General features: G+C 51.2%; 1 protein-coding gene and 1 pseudogene across 2 annotated transcripts in view; one reads left to right on the top strand and one right to left on the bottom strand.

Annotated features, from left to right (window-relative positions):
• NAIF1 (nuclear apoptosis inducing factor 1) overlaps nt 1–2,269 on the top strand; it is a 6,348-nt gene extending 4,079 nt beyond the window's left edge. The window contains exons 2-3 of one of the 2 annotated variants that reach the window (XR_335340.3): nt 13–1,559; nt 1,730–2,269. Coding sequence is in view for 1 of the 2 variants with exons in the window: in XM_006154048.3 (XP_006154110.1) it covers nt 13–485 (473 nt within the window). In the remaining variant the exon portion in view is untranslated. Of the gene's footprint in view, nt 1–12 lie in introns of both variants that reach the window. The other variant, XM_006154048.3, reaches the window with a different exon arrangement.
• A 12,800-nt stretch (nt 2,270–15,069) lies between these two features.
• On the bottom strand, nt 15,070–16,826 carry LOC102479595 (T-complex protein 1 subunit gamma-like; annotated as a pseudogene).
• Between the last annotated feature and the right edge of the window lie 286 nt (nt 16,827–17,112).

Here is a 17,112-nt window from a genome sequence, read left to right on the forward strand (position 1 = left end):
CTTTCCCTGCAGTCCCCACAGAGACTCCCTACCACACACTGGAGGAGGGCGTGGTGGAGTACTGCACGGCTGAGGCGCCCCCGCCGCTGCCTGCCGAGGCGCCCGTGGAGATGGCGGCCCAGCATCCAGATGCATCCGTCAGACCACAGGCACTCAAGAGCCGCATCGCCCTCAACTCCGCCAAGCTGATCCAGGAGCAGCGCGTCACCAATCTGCACGTGAAGGAGATCGCCCAGCATCTGGAGCAGCAGAACGACCTGCTGCAGATGATCCGCCGCTCCCAGGAGGTACAAGCCTGTGCCCAGGAGCGCCAGGCCCAGGCCATGGAGGGTACCCAGGCAGCCCTGAGTGTCCTCATTCAGGTCCTCCGACCCATGATCAAAGATTTCCGCCGCTACCTGCAGAGCAATACACCCAGCCCGGCCCCTTCCTCTGACCCTGGACAGGTGGCCCAGAATGGGCAGCCGGACAGCATCATCCAGTGAGGGCCAGGCTCAAGCCAGCCTCCTGCCATGATTGGGTGAAACCTCCTTGGTCTTGTAAGTGGGTTCTGTGATTGGTCTTGGGCCAGCCGTGTGGACAGCTCCCTTTTCGATAGATGTTTAGGGGTCCACCGCCTCTGAGAAATGAAGGAGACTGAGAAGAGGAACCTGCTGGGCTCCTGGGACCCCACCTTTTCCTTCCACCACTTGAACTTCCTTGCTGAGATCTGGAAGATGGTTAGCTGGGGGTGGGGGTAGGGGGTGGTGCATGTACTGGTGATGGGGCAAGTGTGGTCATAAGCCAGGCCTTGTGATGTGAACCAGACTTAGGGCCGCCTTACAGCAGGGATCTGCTCCACCCTGGTGTCATCCTTCTGAGTAAGCTAATGTCAGTGATGCTGGCAATAGGGCAATAATCTCTTTTCCTTGGGAGGCAGCGTGACTGAGCCTGAGGAAGAAATCCCACCCTCTTCTCCTTCCCACTATGCCTCAGTTCTCAGGGTACCCTAGTGAAGGCTGTGCCCGCCCCTGATGTACTTCCCCCAGGCCCAGAGCAGACCCCTGTTAGTGCTCTGGGTTGCCTCTGCAATGCACCCAGGGTGCAGCCACCCTGGCCCAGGAACACCGTGTATAATGGGGATGGTTTGGCCACACTCGTGTCTTCCATGGCATCTCTGGGCAGCCCTTTGGTGGCTTGTCCTGACAGCCTTTGATTAGAATCAAGTTTTGAGTGCTGTAACTTAGAGAAAGCAAACAAGTGTGGAATCTTGGCGCCCACTGTACTGGATCAAAGGGGATCAGTTGGCTGTTTCCAGAAGCCTTGCTTTCAGCCAGTTGTATTTACTCTGTGTGCAAACCCCTCTTGGAGGTCTTCCCAGGAGCTCTGTGGCTACGCCCTTCTGCCTTTCCTTTCTGCTGACGCCACATTCCCAAAATTCGTGCAAAAACATAACTCTGCTCAGCATCGCATCCTGGACTCTTCTCCCTGGCCACGTTATTCAGCGCCTGGTGTTCTCGTGAGAGTCCCTCCAACTGGCTGAGTGAATCCAAAGCCACAATTGACCACGAATGTATGAGGTGAGAGGTGAGACTGACCTAAGAAGTGGGACCCTTTGAATCCTGTGCTCGGGGAGGAGCACACAGCCTGGGCTTGGAGAAAAGGTGCTGTTCCCTGTTCGTCTCGACGCTCTCTCCCGAGTCCTCTGTATAGATTTGACCCAGACGACACTTGTCTGTTTCATTTCCAGAATCGCGGAAGCCCTTGCATCTCCCCAGATCGTTTTCCTAGTTTGCTGTTTTGCCGCCGGTGCCCTGGCCGCATGCGACAAGCAGAGACTTCAGAGCTCAGCTAAGCAAGTGCAGACGCTGCCCTGTGGGCTTGCATGTTTAGATTACTCAACTCCCCTGTTGCAGTCACAGGAAGAAAGTCACAAGTGAAGATGTCTGGGGGCGACAACTGTCCCAACCCCAACAATGGAAGAGGCCTGTTTGCAGTGCCAGCCACAGGGCAATCAGCGGGTCAGGCTTACAGGGTCAGGTGGTCCTTTCAGCTTGGTTGGAAAGTGGCTACCATCAGGCTTGGGCACACTCGCTCTGTGAAGCCCCATGCCCCAGGTGGAGCTGCAGGGGCTCCCTGAGCTGCAATGTGGTGTGGTTTTTCTGAGGTTGGAAATCTGAGCCAATATTGTGTCCGTTCCATTTGGGTATAGAGAGGAAGCCTGAATCACTTAAACCAACTAGGTCTTTCCAGGTCATCATTTTAAATTAAAGAAGTATCACTTTTTTTATACGTGCATTTCTGTGTCTTTATTGGTTATATGCAGGAGCGAGTAGGGGACCATAGGTCAAATCTGGCTCTCTACTATTTTGCAAATAAACTTTTATTAGAACACACCACACCCACTCATTTATGAATCCATGCTCATTTTTGTGCTCTAATAGTGGAGTTGAATACTTGCAACAGAGACAACAGACCCACAAAGCCAGAGGTATTTACTCTCTGGGCCTTTACAGAAATCAGTCTGCCTGTTCCTGATTTAGGGCAGTGTTTCTCCAATCCCAGGCCTCACCCCAAGCCTAGAATAGACTCTGAGAGTAGTCACTGTAAACAAACTTGGAGTGATTCTAATACTTCCTGCAAGTCAGGAACTTTGGCTCCGTTGGCTCCAAAATCAGAAGACTTAAGACTCTGCTGGAATCCAGCCCCTGCCCCAGAGAGGACTGGTTCTCAGGAATTTCTGCTGAACAGTTAAGTTCTGCCAAGTAGAGGTACTCAATTAAATAAGATTGACTTTCATTCTAGAGGGATCTCAGCCTTCCTGGAAATCGTTCCCACTCTCACAGTGTTTAGTAATAATATTAAAAACTGTCAGCTAGGAATCACTACCCTGTCCAGACCTCATGAGCATTATCTCATGGCTTCTGGCAACAGCTCTAGGAAATAGATGCTAATATTGCTCTCAGTTTGCAGATAAGGACACAGGATCAGAGAGGTGAAACAATTTGCCTAAATTCCACAGTTACCTTATTCCCCAGGGCACCTGATGCTCTTAGCTGCCGTTCTTAACTCCTCCCTGCTCTGATCTTGCTGGTGAGATTTGCTGTCACCCAGAAACCTATGAGCTTGGCCCTGCTTATCTAAGAGGGGACCTGGAGCAAGCTTCTCTTTAGCACTTCAAAAGCAAAGAGGTGACCTCTCCTACTCACTGTAGACTTTGGATAGATTCCTATTAGGGAAGAGAGGGTGCTGTGACAGGATCAAACCCACTGCACCTTGATGGCATTGGGGAATTGCCAAATTGGGGTGATTTGTTAGAGTCCTCCCTGAAGTGCGGAGTTTAACCACACGAAGTCCCCTAAGCCACAGGAGTTAACTGCTTCAAGCATTGACACCTATTACATTTGGGACCAACAGGCAGTGTAGTAGTAATGTTGCTGGACTCCCACGTAGACACAGATGGGGGGGAGTTCTAGCTTTCTGTCTCCCTGTCTCTTCGGCAAGTACACGTGCCCCACAGCAAACAACCTCTCTTGAAAAAAAACAAAACCAGAAAACTGTTCAATTTTCAAGAATCATGCTTTGTAAGTTGTTTTCTACTCAGCCCTACTTTCTTCAATAAAGTTCACCTTATAGGTCCAACAGGTAGTATTAGAGGGTGGGAGAGCTGAGTTGCATTGTGTGAAATCTTCAGTTCTTTAGCTCCAGATCTCTAAGATTAGAGACCTGCCCTGACACACAGAATGAAAAACCCAACACTCGTAAAGTAGGGAAAAAAAATTTTAATAGGAAAGTGAGGATTTTTTTTTTTAAAAAAGCATTATTTATTTACTTTTATTTATTTATCATTATTTTAATGTGACCAGAGAGAGACAGAGAGAGAGGGAAAGTGAGAAAGTAAGCCTCCAGGTCTGACTCGAATTATGGTCAGCCATGTGAGAAGCCAGTACCTTAACCACCACACCACCTGCCTGCCCCAAAAGTGAGATTTTTAATATAAAAGAGATGCACCCCATGCTAGAAAAGCATGCAGGTGGGCAGCTGCCAAGAAAGGGTACTGCATTGGGCATGAGGATAGATGTTACATTTCTTCTAAGAGTTGGTAGTGAAAATTCCACAGGGGAAGTTCTGTCATAGTATCTGGTATCGTTGGAATTTGCCGACTTTTTCCTGCATCTCTCTCTCTCAGGTGAGGACTTCAATTACCTAATCACATGTGCCCAGTGTTGACGCAGAAGGTATGAGCATCCTTGTTTGGATAAACTGTCTAAACGGTTTATTGTCAGATGGGAATCAGGATGTTGACCACAACAAGATGTCTTGTTGGGTCCTTGTGTATTTATGAGAAACGATAAAAGGGAAATTAACAACCTTCCGGGTGTGCTTTTCTCAGGTACTAAAGAAAAATGGGATCTGCCTTGCCTTCCTGACACCAGGAGCTGGGCGGGAGGAGAGATTTCTTGCAGAGGGCCTGCTTGAAATTGTGATTGATGTGAGATTGGTCCTGCTGTTATCTTGGGGCTGCCCGCTCATTTCTAGCTAACTGCCTCTCACAACAGTGCTGCTGCATGGAAAGCACCTGGCTCTCAAGTTGGATGGCTCTGGGCCAGACTCATAGCATAATGAGAAGCCCTGTGCATTGGGAGCTAGATCACACATGGCTGACCACTGGTTCAAGTCCCAGCCCCAATGACTTGAAAAACACACCAGGCATGTGTGTGGGTGTGCCCCAAATCCTGATGGGATGGAGAGGTAGAAAAGAAGGGATTGCAGAGTGACTACACCCCCTTGGGGAGTACATTGTCTCCACCCCCACTCTTCTTTTTTTGAGAGAGAGAGATTTTTGCTATAGGACGCATGTGCTTGCTGGAGTGACAGAGAGAGACAGAGAGACAGAAAGTGAGAAATCATCCCCCGGGGAGATGGCCATGCCACAATCCCTTCTCCTCCATTCTCCTCTCAGAATTTAGGCATGCATACACACATGCCTGGCATGAGTCTAAAGCTGCTGGGTCTGGGACTTGAACCACAGTTGACTACATGGGAGTCCAGCACCTAAACCACTATGCAACTGCAGGCCCCTCCCATTCTCTTTGGCTGTGCTCTTGCCTTCTGGCAATGAAAGAACAATAAATAAGGTCACATGTGTAAAGTGCCTAGCATATGCCTAGGACATAGTTCAATGAACACTTGGTACTATCATCATCATTCAGTGTCTGATACTCCAAAGTAGCAACTACAGAGTCTCTTGTGATCACAATGGGAGCCTCTGTGGTTTGAGCCAGATTGCAAAAGAGATGACCCTAGAACTAGAGCAGAGAGCAGGAAGGACTCGGGACACACTGGGGAGGAGGACTGGGGCCAGTGTGGGGTAGAACACGACACTGGCTCTGGCTACAGGTGCTCCAGCTGGAGAAGGTGGGCCTGCAAGCTGTCTCGTGCTGAGCTGGGCAGGAGATCGCTGGGCCTCGCTGTCCCAGCAGTCCCTCAAGACAAGCAGGCAGGACCAAAGTAACGAGACTGTCATCCTCCCTGGCAACAGTATGAGCAAGAGGAGAAAGTCAGCTCCCCTCAAATTCCCCACAGGACAGCATCAGGTGAGGGTCAGAAACCATCTCATCTCGCCATCTCACTGCTGGGGGGAGCCCTCAGGGAGAAAAGGGTCTGGCCAGTTTATGAACTTGAGTAGGGCAGAGGGAGAAGAGGGGAAGGGGCAGAGGTGGGAAAGTACTGAGAGGGAAGTGCTGCAGCGTTCCTCCTGCCCAGAGGTGCCAGGGAAGGCCTCTGCTGGAGGACCCCAATAAAGAGACCTCCGAATGGTGATCGGTGGCCCTGGGCTGGGCCTGTGACTTCTTGACTGAGCTCACTGGCTGTGCCCCAGGTCTGCTGTGGGGAGGGCAGCTGTACCCCCAGCCTCCCTTAAGGCCTGCCTGGTGAATGAACCTTTGTAATTGCCTATGGCCTATAGTCAGGCCTGAAAGATTACACATGTGAGGTCTTTAAGAAGTTCGTGGAAACATGAATTAGGAAAAACTATGCATGGGGAAGGCGACTGCTGGTGGAGGTTAAGGCACTCAATCCTATACGGCCGACTACACGGTTTGAGTCTCGGGCCCAGTGGCTTGAGAACACACTGGGCATGTATGTGTGCATGCTTAAAATCCTCAGAGAAGAACAAAGAAGGGACTGCAGCATGACTATCCCCCACTGGTGGCGGGGGGAGGGGGGATTTCCTCTGTCTCTCTCTGGCAAGTGCATGTGCCCTATAGCAAAAACTAGAAAAACAAAACTATGGATAGGTTTCCAAAAATGTCTGTGCCATTTATAAACTCTAATTGTTTTTCCATGAACCTTTTGAAGTCCCCTTGTAGGTGTGTGGCTGAGAGCTGGAGTACTCACAGGTGCCTGGTCTGTGGAGTCAGCCTGTCCTTGGGATGGGACTATTTACTTTCTCCAAGTCTTAGCTGCTGCTGCTGCTGCTGCTGCTTTTCTTTTTTCTTTTTCTTTCTTTCTTTCTTTTTTTTTTTTTTTTGGTAATTTTGTGATAGGGGATGTGTGGTCACCAGAGAGACAGAGAGAGAAAGAGGGAAAGTGAGGAAGCCTCTGCTGGGGAGATGGCCACACTGCAATTCCCCTGCTTCCATTCTCCTCTTGGAATTTTGAGCATGCACACACATGTGCCTGGCATGTTTCTCAAGCTGCTGGATCTGGGACTTGAACCACGCAGTCAGCCACATGGGATCCAGTACCTTAACCACCATGCCACTAGCTGGCCCAGCCTTGGCTTCTTCATCTAAAAATGATTCTCTGGTAAGGTTGATGTGAGAAGTTACAAAGTTGATGAAGTAGGACACTAAACACCAGGCCCAGCACCTAGTAGGTGCTCAGTGACGGCAGAGCTGCTGTGCTGGCAGTCCTGTGCCGTGTAACAAGCCAGCCCCAAACCACGACCTTGTGTGTGTCCTGACTGGCAGTTCCAGCAGGGCTGGAGAACAGCTTGTCTGTTTCTCGAGTGTCAGCTGAGGCAGCTAGCTCGGCGGGAGGCTGGGGCTGCATTTCTGAGATGGTTCGCTCACAGCCCTGCTGGGAAATCTCCCTGAAAAGACTTCCTGACCCCCAGAGAAATTCGAGACCGCGGCTGCTGGGCCTTACGGGCAGGGACAAACCCAACCCTCTCGGTGAGAAAAGGTGAACCACACTTGGTAAAGATGTCAGCAAAGGGGGATGTAGTTCTCCAAATGGCCTGTCCAGTGACAGAGACCTAGAGGCTGTGCTGGAACCAGCTGGTCCCCTGCCAGCTGAAGGCCACCATCTCCTCTGCTCTCCTCTGGCCCTGGCCAACTCCTGGGCAGCCTTCAGGGCTCGGCTTAGACGTCCCTTACTAAGGGAGGCCTTTCCCAAGCAGTCCAGCAGCTGCCCACCCTCACTCTCCCTGCACATCTCCCTAACCTTCATCCCACGTGGGGGTGCTCTTGCTGATTGATTAACTCCTTAGAAGTTCTTGGCTCCAGGGACCTTGTCCTCTATGTTCCTGGCTGCAGCCCAACTATGGGAGAGGAACCTCTGCTCACAGCCAGGTTAGACACCTGGGCGACATCCTTACCCTCCCCGCCTTACCCCTCCCATGCAATTTTCCTTAAGACCAGCTCCTGACACCCTCAACAGTCCACTCTCCTTCCCCTACTCCAATCCCATGTTCTCTCATACCCGACTTTGCCCCAGCAGCCTCCTCACTGGCTTCCTTGGGTCCAGAACCTTCTGAGGAGGTCTTCAGGAGCGAATACAGGGCCAGATGGTAGCGTGGTGATTAAGGCAGCCAAAACCCACAGAGTCAATTGCTTGGTTCGAATCCCAAACAGTTTGATGACACACACAATCAGATGTGTATGCATGCCCAAAATCCTCAAAGGAGGAAGAGATGGAGACAGGATTGCAGTATGACCATCCTTCATGGTGTGGGGAAGGGCTTTCTCACTTCTCCTTTCTGTCTCTCTCTGGTCACACCCTCTGGTATAAATAAATAAATAAATAAATAAAAAGCAAATCTAACCAGGCCACTCTCTGTGCCATCCCTTCAGTGATTTCTTTTCACTTAAATCCCAGGATACAGGGACCAGCAATTGACGTAACTGCTATGTCGCTAGACTCCCATGTAGTCGACCGTGGTTCGAGTCCCAGACCTGGTGGCTTAAACTCACGCAGGGCGCATGTGCGTGCGTGCCCAAGATCCCGAGAGGAGAATGGAGAAGGGATTGAGGTGTGGCCACCCCCGCCCAGGGGGTGATTTCTCGTTTTCTGTCTCTGTCTTTCTGGTGAGCATACACGCCCTATAGCAAAAATCTCCCAAAAAAAAAAAAAAAAATTCCAGGATACAATGTAAGCCACTTAGCTGACCCGCACAGGCCTTTCATGATCTGACGCTATTTCCCTCCGGTCTGCTGCATTCCAGCCACACCGGAAATAGCCTTCCTGAAAAATGCCAGCTGCTTTGTCTAGCCTCCAATGCCCTCATTGTCCCCTCGCCAAGAACCACCTTCTTCTTCAGCAGTTTGCAGACTCCTCTTCATCCTTCACCCCCAGTCCGGGCATCGCCTCCTCCGGGGTGGCAGGCCGTCCCCTCTCACACTGTCCTCACGTGAGTCTGGGCATCGCCTCCTCCGGGGTGGCAGGCCGTCCCCTCTCACACTGTCCTCACACACACACACACACAGGTATTTTTTGTTTCATTTTGTTTTTTTAGGTTTTTGCCGTAGGGCATGTGTGCTCCCTGAAGAGAGAGAGAGGGAGAGGGAGAGCGAAAGTGAGAAATCACTCCGGGGGGGGGGGATGGCCATGCCTCAATCCCTTCTCCTCCAGTCTCCTCCTGGGATTTTGGACACGCGCATACTTGCGCTTGGCGAGAGTTTCAAGTCACCAGGTCTGGCACTTGAAACAGTGGTTGGCCATGTGGGAGTTCAGCGCCTTAACCGCATGCCGCCTGCTGACGCCCACAGGTGTGCACTTACGGGTCCCACCGCGGGAGCGCCTCAGCTCCGCAGGGGGAACATTTGGAGCCGGAGCACTCTGTTATGGGGCTGTCCTGAGCCTGTGGAACTGTCTGGCCGCACTCTGGTCTCTGCACACTGGATTCTACTAGCACCCTGACAGTCAGAAATGCACCCAGGCTGCCGAATGCCCCCGGGAGGGCGTGTGAGATCGTGCAGATGAAAGCAGCTGTCCTCCAGCAACATGCGTCTTCGCCATAGCTCACTCCTCAGGTGCCCGTTGTGGTCCCTGAACTGATATCTGATGCACCTTTTCCCGCAGTGCTGGCCGACTGAGTGCCGACAGCATTCCTGGGAGGTGGTTGGCGTTCCCTGGCTTCGAGAGAGAGAGAGAGAGAGACCGAAGCCAAGACTCAGACAGCACATACTTTGTAAGGGGCAGAGCCGGGAGTCCACCCCAGGTGTGCCCAGCTGCAAAGCCTCTTCTTTATGAGTCACCCTCCCGTGAGAACCAGAGATGAATCAGCCTTCCAGAGCTGCGGCCTGGACCCTGGACCTGTGACAGGTGCATTATGGGCCCTGCCCTGAGTGGCCACGCTCCACCTGAGTGCTGGGATCCTGGACAAGGCCCACACCTCCTTCAGGGGCTGCAGGTTGCCTTCCTGGACTGCCCCTGCCTCTGAGGACAGAGGAGGAGTCAAGGAATGAGACCAAGCAAGAAGGTCAGTGACGTGAGGGCTACACGCAGTGGAGGAGGAGCCAGGCCCCACAGGGCCCGGCCACATGACAAGACGGAGAGGCAGGAAGGGGCCCCTGGGGCCTAGTTCCTGCTAATCCAGGGTCGTAAACTCAACTGCCGCCACTGGCCACTCAGATAAGAATCCCTTGGCTCAGAAAACAAGTTCCATGCCTGCCCCTGCAGGAGGCCAGACAGGCCGAACCTGGTCAGGCCATCTTAGTGGTCAGGAATGTGGGCCTGTTCTGCCTCTTTCTCTCTCTCTCCCTTTTTTTTTTTCTGTCTTGGCTGTAGAGCTCAGATGTTCACCTCTGGAGAGACAGAAAGAGACAGAGAGAGGGAAAGTGAGAAAGCACTCCTCCCCCCAGATACAGCTACAACACAATCCCTTCTCCACCATTCCCTCATGCTGTCTCCTCCATTCTCCACTCCCTTCTCCACCATTCCCTAATGCTGTCTCCTCCATTCTCCACTCCCTTCTCCACCATTCCCTAATGCTGTCTCCTCCATTCTCCACTCCCTTCTCCACCATTCCCTAATGCTGTCTCCTCCATTCTCCACTCCCTTCTCCACCATTCCCTAATGCTGTCTCCTCCATTCTCCACTCCCTTCTCCACCATTCCCTAATGCTGTCTCCTCCATTCTCCACTCCCTTCTCCACCATTCCCTAATGCTGTCTCCTCCATTCTCCACTCCCTTCTCCACCATTCCCTAATGCTGTCTCCTCCATTCTCCACTCCCTTCTCCACCATTCCCTAATGCTGTCTCCTCCATTCTCCACTCCCTTCTCCACCATTCCCTAATGCTGTCTCCTCCATTCTCCACTCCCTTCTCCACCATTCCCTAATGCTGTCTCCTCCATTCTCCACTCCCTTCTCCACCATTCCCTAATGCTGTCTCCTCCATTCTCCACTCCCTTCTCCACCATTCCCTAATGCTGTCTCCTCCATTCTCCACTCCCTTCTCCACCATTCCCTAATGCTGTCTCCTCCATTCTCCACTCCCTTCTCCACCATTCCCTAATGCTGTCTCCTCCATTCTCCACTCCCTTCTCCACCATTCCCTAATGCTGTCTCCTCCATTCTCCACTCCCTTCTCCACCATTCCCTAATGCTGTCTCCTGCATTCTCCACTCCCTTCTCCACCATTCTCTCATGCTGTCTCCTCCATTCTCCAATCTCTTCACTTACATTCTCCTGTTGGGATTTTGAGCACACACACACTTGCACCTGGTGTGATATTTCAAACCACTGAGCCCAGAACTCAAACCATGCCAGCGGCCATGTGGGATCTAGCATCCTAACTAACACACTATCTGCCGGCCCCCTGCCTGTCCTTTTTTTTTTAATAAAAGAAGCCAGAATTCCAAGATTTAATATGAAATCTCCCAGTTGGAACACATTATGTTTTTTTTTTAGAATTATTTATTTGACTTTATTTATTTATTTATTTATTTTATTTTAAAAATTTGACCAGAGAGAGAGACAGAGGAAGAGTAAGAGAAAGGGAGAAAGCAAGTTACCAGGTCCGGGACTCGAACCGTGGTCAGCCATGTAGGTGTCCAGCACCTCAACCACCATACCACCTGCTGACTCTGACTACTAAGTATTTCTAAACCTCCTGTGGGACATACAAAACACCTTGGGGCTGGATTCAACCCGTGAAGTCTATACTTAACCTGTTGGGACTAATTCATAGTACAGAAAGGCAGCTGAAGGCAGATGTTGGTGAGTAAGAAACCTGGGTGCTAGAACCTTCCTCTCTTGCCCCTCGCTCTCCTTATCCCTACAATAGGGCTGGCCACCTGGCTAGAATGGTCCTTAACAAGGACGCCCCACCTGTGCCCAGGCTGCTCTGACTCACAGGGAGAACCTGGCTGGGCTCCTTGCTTGGTTCTTGGCTGAGTCACTGTTAATCCACATTGGCAATGACACTCACCTGCCACCAGCCTGTCAAGAAGCAAGCACAGGGGAGGTCTGGCTACCACAGGGAACCCCACTGAAGCTAAGGCCAGGCCAGGACTCCCTGAGTCCTGCTCAGGTGGGAGGTTGGGTCCAAAAACCATTCTGACTTCTGACTGCTCTTAGAGCTGCTCAGCACCCAGGGTTCCTTCTGGTTGGGACATTCTGGTGTGGTTCCTGAGATCCATCCCCCTACTTCCAACCCATGCAATTTGGAGGAGGGTCCTGATTCTGGACTCAGTGGTATTGATGTGGCTTGGGACTGGTCCATAGGAATAATGCATTTTTGGTCCACAATGGTCGGTTAAGGGATGAGCACATGACCCAACTGGACCAATGAGAGTCTACCCTGGACTTCTGCTCTTTCTGTTGAAGTTTTTTTGTTTGTTTTTGGTTTTTTTTGAGAGTTTTTTTGCTATAGGTCGCGTGCGCTCGCCAGACAGACAGAGAGAGACAGAGAGACAGAAAGTGAGAAATCACCCCCCGGGGGGATGGCCACGCCGCAATCCCTTCTCCTCCATTCTCCTCTCAGGATCTTGGGCATGCACGCACACGTGCCCGGCATGAGTTTTAAGCCACCGGGTCCAGGACACGAACCGTGGTCGACTACATGGTGACATAGCCATTACGCTAACTGCTGGTCCCATCTATTGAAGTTTTCAAGCTGGAAGGATGGAAATCTGAGGCTCTTGGTGGAGAAGTTCACTCCATACAGAAAGCCCACCTAATAATGATGCCCACCCACAAGAAGCCAAAGCAGAGGATGGAGAAGGATGTCACTGGGGGTTTGATTATGTGGATCCAGCAGTTCTCCAAGGTAGCTTCCCTGCCTGGACTTAGCTGTTCCATACAGGCCCTGCTGTTCTCCATTCTGGCTTAGGCCATTTAAAGCAGGATGTGCATCATTCACTGCTGAAAAAACACTCATTTTTTTTCCCTTTTTTCTTTTATTTTTTTTGGAGAGGTTCTTGCTCTAAGTTGCGTGCGCTCACCAGAAAGACAGAGAGAGACAGAGAGACAGGAAGCAAAAAATCACCCCCCAGGGGGATGGCCATGCCGCAATCCCTTCTCCTCCATTCTCCTCTCGGGATCTTGGGCACACACGCACATGTGCCCGGCATGAGTTTAAGCCACCAGGTCCAGGACTCAAACCACGGTCAACTACATGGGAGTCCAGCAACATAGACATTATGTTAACTGCTGGTCCCCGTTAATGCTTTTTTCTACCCTACAGGTGAAAATAGGTCGGGGTATTTGCCTAGACTAGCTGTCTTTCAAATTTAACCCAAGGAGCACACGCTTTCTCTGTCTGGCTTTTTTCACGCAGTCTGGTTATGTTGAGATCATCATTTCGGGATAATCCATGTTGTTGAGGGCATCGACAGTGCAAGGGGTTGAATGTGTTCCCTAAAATTCATCTGTTAGAATTTGGTGAGAGGCCAGCAGGTGATGCAGATATGGCCAGGTGAACAGCTGGAGTCCCAGACCTGGTGGCTCAAAAAACACACCAGGTGGGAGACCAGCAGTTAGCATAATGGTAATGTTGCTGGACTCCCATGTAGTCGATCACAGTTCTAGTCCCGGACCCGGTGGCTTAAACTCACGCCGAGTGTGTGTGTGTGTGTGCCCAAGACCCTGAGAGGAGACTGGAGGAGAAGGGATTGTGGCGTGGCCATCCCCCCTGGAGGGTGATTTCTAGCTTTCTGTCTCTTTGTCTCTCTCTGTATTTCTGGCAAGTGAACATGCCCTATAGTAAAAACCTCTCAAAAAAAAAAAAAAAAAAGACAACATACACACATAGACACACACACACACACACACACACACACGCACACTAGGTATATGTGTGTGCCCCAAATCCCAAGGACAATGAAAGAGAAGGGATTGTGGCATGACCATTCCCCTGGGAGGTGCTTTCTCATTTTCTCTCTCTCGCTCACTCTGTCTCTAGTGAGCACGTGCACTATTAGAGGGAAAAAAAGAATTTGATGAGCCACTGTAATGGTGTTGAGAGGCAGCAGACTTAATCTGATTACAGTGTTGAAAAGGTGGGCCTTTGGGAGTTGACTGGCATCACGGTGGGGACATGTTTGATTCTGGTGGGTTTCTAGACTCCTACATGACCGACCACAGTTCAAGTCCCTGGACCTAGCAGCTTGCTTTCTCACTTTCTCTTTCTCTGTCTCTTTCTGGTGAGCATATGTGCCCCACAACAAATTAAAAACTAATGATAATAAATAAAATCAAGTAAAGGATAATTTTAAATAAAAGGACAGAGGCATAGATACAGACATGCTGGGCTCTCCTCAAACCCCTGCCCTCCGCCATATTACCCACTGTGAGAAGACCCTCACCAGATGCAACCCCTGGACTTTGGGTCTCCAAACCACGAGCTGCATAAGCCTCTATTTTTATAAATTACCCAGACTCAGGTATCTCTATTAGCAACTGAATGAACTAGAACAAATCGTTCACTGTTGAACAGGATATAGCATAATTCCTTTATTTATTCAATCACCTATCGATGGATATTGTAGTTGTCTCCAATATTTTGCTGTCACAGATAAGATGCTGTGAACCTTTGGGCATAAGATTTTGTAGAAACACCTGTTTTCATTCCTCTTGGGTAAATACCGAGGAGTGCAGAGGCTGGATCACATGGTCGGCGTATACTCAGCCTCTTCATTTTTCTTTATTCACAATAGAGCACATGCACGCACAAGAGAGTGGTAAAGGAGAGCGAGAAGGAGGGAAAAGGGAGGAGAGAGGAGTGTTCTCCACAAGGTCTGGTCACACTGTTACCCCTCCCTCCTGTCCTCCAGCCTGTCGGATCCTGGGTACTTGAGAGTATGTCTGACCAGTTTTAGGCTGACCGGGCCAGAGATCTGGCCTCTTGAGCAGTGATCCACACTGTGCCATAAAAATTATTATTATATATGTATTAATTCTATAGATACACACACACATGCACATGGATACTATATATTATAATATATAATAATATAGTATGTATGTATATATGATAATGTGTGTGTATGTGCGTGTGTGCGTGCGTGTGTTGTGTATATATACTTTGACCAGAGAAAGAGAGAGAGGGAAAGTGAGAAAGCAAGCCGCCAGGCCTGGGGCTCTAACTGTGGTCGGCCATTAAGGAGTCCAGCTCCTTAACTATCGTCCACCTGCTGGCCCCTATGCTTAACTTTTTAAAAAAAACTGCCTGACTATTTTCAAAACCGTTGTGTCATTTTACTTCTCACCAAGAGCCTATGAGAATCCCAGACTCTGCATCCTTTCAGCATTTGTCATGGTCAGTCTTGTCGTTGTTTTTGTTTTGTTTTTTTCAAATGACTTAGATTTAATCATCAAAAGCAAACGAAATGGAAAGCTTCTGATAGAGAAGAATCACGTGTCAGTGCCTTTCGGAAGCTGAGCTGGGACAGAAGGGCCTGGGGCTGCCCCTCAGCTTGATCCCTTCCAAACAAGGACATTCAGTGTCCCTGGCAGTCTGGCTCAGGAGAGGGGGACTGCGGGCTCTGTGTGCTGAGAGCCTTGGCCACCACTCGCTCCTGGCCAGCTTTGGGGCCCCGCCTTCCCAGCTCTGGCCATCACCTTCTCTCTGTGACCCAGGGCGACGTCGTCAATCCACAGCAGCAGGCTGTCCCCACTGCGTCTCAGACACCCGCTGCCTCTCAGCCAGTGCTCCCCTGTGCCCAGTTCCTTTGTGCCCACCAATGTGCCCGTCCCCCCTGCTGCACCCCAGGTCCTGGGTGTGCTTGGCCTGAAGGGAGGTAAGAGGACGGATGGTGCTGGTCCCGCAGTTCTGGATCAGGGTCCAGGGGATGACCTGGAGGGCTGGGCAGCAGCCCGGTGTGGCCACTGTTCCACCCCGGTCACGGCCTCGGATTCTTCTGTCAAGGCTTAGGCCACAGCCATCGCAGAGGTCCGTCCCCCGGCCACCAGCTGAGGGGCCAGGAGAATGCTGTGGCACACTTGCATGGCATCCTGGAGGTCACGTTCTACTTCTGAGAGAATCTCTTTGCTGGCCCCTCGGAGCAGAATGTTCTAGGCCTCAGGGTCTTGGAACTCAGTGATAAAAGTAAAATCCTCTTCTCCAATTTTCTTAATTTCCGAAGGCCTGCTCCTGTCCCAACATCATCTCTCAGTTCCTCTGGTCGGCCGAGTGCCTGGGCCCACGGGTTCTAGCAATGCGACCATTGCCTGTGTTCTGGACGTCATGGGTGGCCGTGTCACCAGGCCGTGTGAGGTAGCGCGGAGCCGAATCCGATATGCCCTTTTCTGGGATGACCACACGTGCTGCCGCTCGGTATAGGCCTCCTCCATCTGGAGGATCCGGGTGAAGCCTCCCTCTCGTGTCATCTCAATGTCCGTCTGGCTTTCTCCTTGGATTCCAGACAGGAATCGCGGCACAACGTGAGGGTCGTGGGCGGGCCACGTCCTTGTTAATCATGACGCCACGGAAGTCTTCGATCGTGTCCGGGGTATCATCTCCACCCTGACCTATTCCCTTTTCTTTGGAGGTTTTCACTGTAGAGCGTGTGTGCTTGCCGCAGAGACAGAGACAGGAAGCAGGAAATCATCCCCCGTGGGACGGCCACGCCGCAATCCCTTTCCCTTCATTCTCCTCTCAGGATTTTGGGCACGCATGCACACGCACCTGGTGTGAATTTTAAGTTGCTGGGTCCACATCTCAGAACCGCAATTGACTACGAAGGAGTCCAGCAATGTAACCATGACGCCATCTGCTGGTCCCACCCCTGGCCTATTCTTTTCTTTTCTTTCTTTCTTTTTTTTTTTGTCATAGGGCATGTACGCTCGCCAGAAAGAGAGAAAGACAGAAAGCGAGAAATCACCCCCCGGGGGGATGGCCACACTGCAATCCCTTCTCCTCCATTCTCCTCTCGGGATCTTGGGCACGCACGCACACACACACGCGAGCCCGGCGTGAGTTTTAAGCCACCAGTCCGGGACGTGAACTGCGGTCGACTACAAGGGAGTCCAGTGACATAGCCATTACACCAACTGCTGGTCCCCCTGGCCTATTTCTTGATGTGTGTTTCCTTCCGACCATTCTCCTTAGGCCGTAGGGTACTAACAGCATCCAGGGCAATGTTACGAGCCAAAGAGGACGGAGCTGATGCTGAGCATCGTATCACAATGCATGCCCGTGCACACAGGACAGACAGTCGGGCAGGCACCCCTGACGGGATCTGGTCATGCCGCCGTGCCCTTCCCCCAGTCCTCCAGCTCATCCACATCTTGGGCGCATGCACACCTGATGCGTTTTCAGGCCAGCTCGGGGTCTGAACCCACAGTCGGCCATGTGGCTTCCAGCCTACAGGGCAGCACACTCCCACCTGTGCCACCGAGCTTGGGACATCAGTCCTTTTTCCTTTTTCAATGCTAGAGGGAGTTTTTCTTTTTAAATGTGTGT

This window comes from Tupaia chinensis, unplaced genomic scaffold (assembly GCF_000334495.1).
Source record: "Tupaia chinensis unplaced genomic scaffold, TupChi_1.0 Scaffold000394_1, whole genome shotgun sequence".
Lineage (NCBI taxonomy): Eukaryota > Metazoa > Chordata > Mammalia > Scandentia > Tupaiidae > Tupaia > Tupaia belangeri.